At 44.6% G+C, this 3,485-nt stretch overlaps 1 protein-coding gene across 2 annotated transcripts in view; it reads right to left on the reverse strand.

Moving 5' to 3' along the window:
- whrna (whirlin a) overlaps nucleotides 1-3,485 on the reverse strand; it is a 159,967-nt gene that overhangs the window by 38,009 nt on the left and 118,473 nt on the right. For both annotated transcript variants that reach the window (XM_025007874.2, XM_037979504.1), the window contains 2 exons: nucleotides 2,944-3,152; nucleotides 535-571 (listed from right to left, as the gene is read on the reverse strand). In XM_025007874.2, coding sequence (XP_024863642.1) covers nucleotides 535-571; nucleotides 2,944-3,152 — 246 coding nt within the window. The remainder of the gene's footprint in view (nucleotides 1-534; nucleotides 572-2,943; nucleotides 3,153-3,485) is intronic.

The raw sequence follows: 3,485 nt of genomic DNA on the forward strand, positions 1-3,485 counted from the left end.
TTTGAATCAACATTCATATAAACTAATTCATGTCATTTCAGTGAGTCATCATGGTTGTGCCCTGAGTCCTCTGTTGCTTCAAATGAGGCTGATCCCCATGGATTTACAAACACACACAAATACATGTCATATACACATTCAAGTCACTTGTTTTAAATAAATGCTTCTATTTTAATGAAGTTTTGGTCTTCATTGGAGCTGATGTGCAGGGGGATAAAGAGGGCTTGACCTCTGGATTTACAGCCCTGCTTAAAACACACCCAAACCGCATCCTGCAGGTTTTATTCCTCCGTAGTGATACTCGCCTTAACTTCTGGCAAAAGTTTATAACCAGAGAGTTGTTACCGAAAATAAAAATAATCCTTTTATGTTAATGAAGTGTTGCAGTAATTTTCCAGGTTTTAACGTTCACATAAACAGTACGAGAAACCTCACCGTTAATATTCTCGCACACGGTACTCTTAAATTCATATTCAGCGTGGTCCTGCTTTTAATTCACATGCATACAAATACATAATTAGGAGTAAATCTCACCTTTCCTGCCGCAGAGGCGCCTTGTTCCACAGAGAAGCTGCAGAGACAAATGAGAAGGACAAATTAACCACAGAGGGACACCGGCACATTAACCGACTGCAATGGATGGCTGGAAGAGCAGAAAAGGCTTTCTGTTCTCTGTCAAACATGGTTTACTGGATTTAAGGACTTACTTTACCTTTTATTTTTTATTTTAAAATGTTACACGCTTTCCAATCTGCTCGTTTGCAGACTTTAACTCGGTTTTTTTCCAGGTTCTGAGCAGAAAAGGGGTTGTTTACGTGCAGGATTAGGACCGAGTTTGCTTAAAGCATCTGTTTTCTACGGAAAAAAAAAAAAAAATTAAGAACCCAGTGATGGTAATTTGCAACACCAACAACAATCTGTATAGTTTGAGTAAAGATTCACCAGTCACCCCCAGGTCCTGCAGCCGGATGGTGGTTTTAATTTTTATAAATCTCAGTCCGAGTCCCAGTGACGCGAGGCGGCCAAAATTAAATACTTGGTCCGAGCCAAGGGCCAGTCACGATCAATATTTATTAAAAATTACATAAATTAATTAGTTTTAGATGTATTATGTCAAATCATTCATATAGAAATATCAATGACCTTTTCCCAGTTACAGATTATACAGAATTTAATGCAAACATACTTTAATGAACACAGACAAATAGATCAAACTTCAAAAAGCTCATCATTAGCTGTCATTTCTTACGCCTCACTCAGCTTTTAAATTAATTTTTTAACATTAAAACGTTAAAAACCTGATCATACAGAAATTAAAACTATATATTGTTGGCTTCTAAGTCACTGTCAGAGAAAACTTCATTAATTAGGCTCAGTTTTTTAAAGCAAAATAAGAATCAGAGACTCGATCTGAACCAGACTGGAGGGCCGGATGAAATGTTACACAGGGCCGGGTCTGGCCCGCGGGCCTTGATTTTGACATGTGTGACCTAACGAGTTCATTTGTTTCCTCCTCAGTCCGAAGCTTCAGCTCCAAAAGAGCGTTACAAAAGTGTTTAAAAAGGCCAAAAACCCTCCTGGTTTTCATCCAAACCCTTGCAGCGTGAAAGCAGCGTTCAGCAGCCCGCGGGGTTCATCTTCCACGACGACAGCAGAAAACCGATCACACGGCGCCGTAAAGTGGCGCGGTAAATTACTGCAAGTCTTCGTTTTTGTGTGTCAGAACCCAGCAGTGGCGTCTCGTCGCATTAAATAATTAGAAGTTCGAGCGCCGGAGTTCGTCGGAGGCGAGCAGAACGCAGGCGTTTTCCGCAACAGTTCTGATTCTTAATGCTTTCCAGGTTTCGTTTTTTTTATTTCTGATCTATGAACCCCCGGAAGATCCGATGCGGATCTGAACATTTTTCATTTGATATTAAAATGAGTTTTCTGCTCCGAGGCGACTCCGCTGACAGATTACCGGGAAACTTACATGGTTTTAAAAAGCTAGTATTAATGTTGACATTTTATTAATAAAATTGATTTGTTTTTAATTTTACTTGGTTTCTAAACATCTTAAGACAGATTCCATCGTGTCATTGTTTATTAAACAAAAATGAAGACAAAACTGCTTCCAGAGGATCTCAGAGGTTCAGGAGCTGCTCTGGAGCTACAGGTGTGTGCTAACACAACGCCAGGGCGGAAAGACATCAGCAATGACCCTCAGAGAAGCAGCCGCTGCCGCCCATCAGTCTGGGAAAGGTCAAAGGTCGTTTCTAATCTATCTGGAGTCCATTGTTCTACAGAGAGGAAGATTATTAAGAAGAGGAAAACAGGGGGGGCAGCAAAATCACCCTGAAAGTCAGACCGTGCGATGAGCTCCATCTCAGACTCTATAGGCTTCAGTTGGCAGGTTAAAGGTCAAAGGTCACGTCAGGACGATCAGAAGACGACTGAACAAGTTTTGATTAGTTTGGAAGGGTTGAAACAGAAACAACATGGCAGCACGACTCGACGGAACCAGAAGACTTCTGGACCAGAACCGGACCAGAGGACAGACGTTTACCCAGAATGCACTGCAGCTGTCAGCACGGCGGTGGAGGGCTGATGGTTTGGGCTGATTCTGGAGTCAGATGTGAGGCCATCTGTCCGACAAACAGGACAATGATCCCAAACACAGCAGAACGGTCCAGAACCAGAACCTCAGAGTGCTGAGCAGAAACCAACGCTGGAAAGAAGAGTGGGCCACAACTCCTCCACAACCATGAGAGAGACAAGCCTTTTAGCTTGTTTTTGTCGACTAAACAATGACATGGTGGAAAGTTGTGTGTATTTTTGTGCACTTAAGGTTAGATTTGAATAATTTTAGAACCTGGACCAGATCATTTTTGATGTCTAAAACCACCCCCGAAAGATTTCGGATGAGTTAGAATCCCAGAACCCCAGACCTCAGCTGACGCTCACCTTGCCATGCTGCTGTTGGCGGAGCTCTCCGCGATCTGCGAGCTGGCGATCCACTTGGTCTCCCCCACCACGGTCCTGGCGTGCGGCAGGCGGCCTACGTCCTTCACCGTCATCATGAGGTGCCGCGAGGACTTCAGCACCCGGACGGCCTCGTCGTGCGGGACGCTCGTGAAGTTGTGGCCGTTCACCTCCAGGATCTGGTCGCCGACCTGCGGGGGAGGAGCGGAACAGAGAGGCGTGGTGGGAGGGGCTGAGCAAGGCGGCGGGGGCGGAGCTGGCAGAGCCTGTCGCATGCACAGGGTTCGGAGGTCACAGGTCGGAGAGAGGTGACGTTAGAGACGGAACGGGGGGGGCGTATGAATCAAAACGAGAAGATTAGGGAACCACAGCAGGAATAAAGCAAGTTCTGCTCATCACGGGAACAAAAGAACTATTTAATATGCAACTTTTCACTTCGTATCAGAGTTCAGGCTGGAGAAGAGTAATGGTGTCCATACTAAACAGCACCTTGTCTCCAGTAATGAGCTGATATCAGGACCCCC

Source organism: Kryptolebias marmoratus, linkage group LG14 (genome assembly GCF_001649575.2).
Source record: "Kryptolebias marmoratus isolate JLee-2015 linkage group LG14, ASM164957v2, whole genome shotgun sequence".
NCBI lineage: Eukaryota > Metazoa > Chordata > Actinopteri > Cyprinodontiformes > Rivulidae > Kryptolebias > Kryptolebias marmoratus.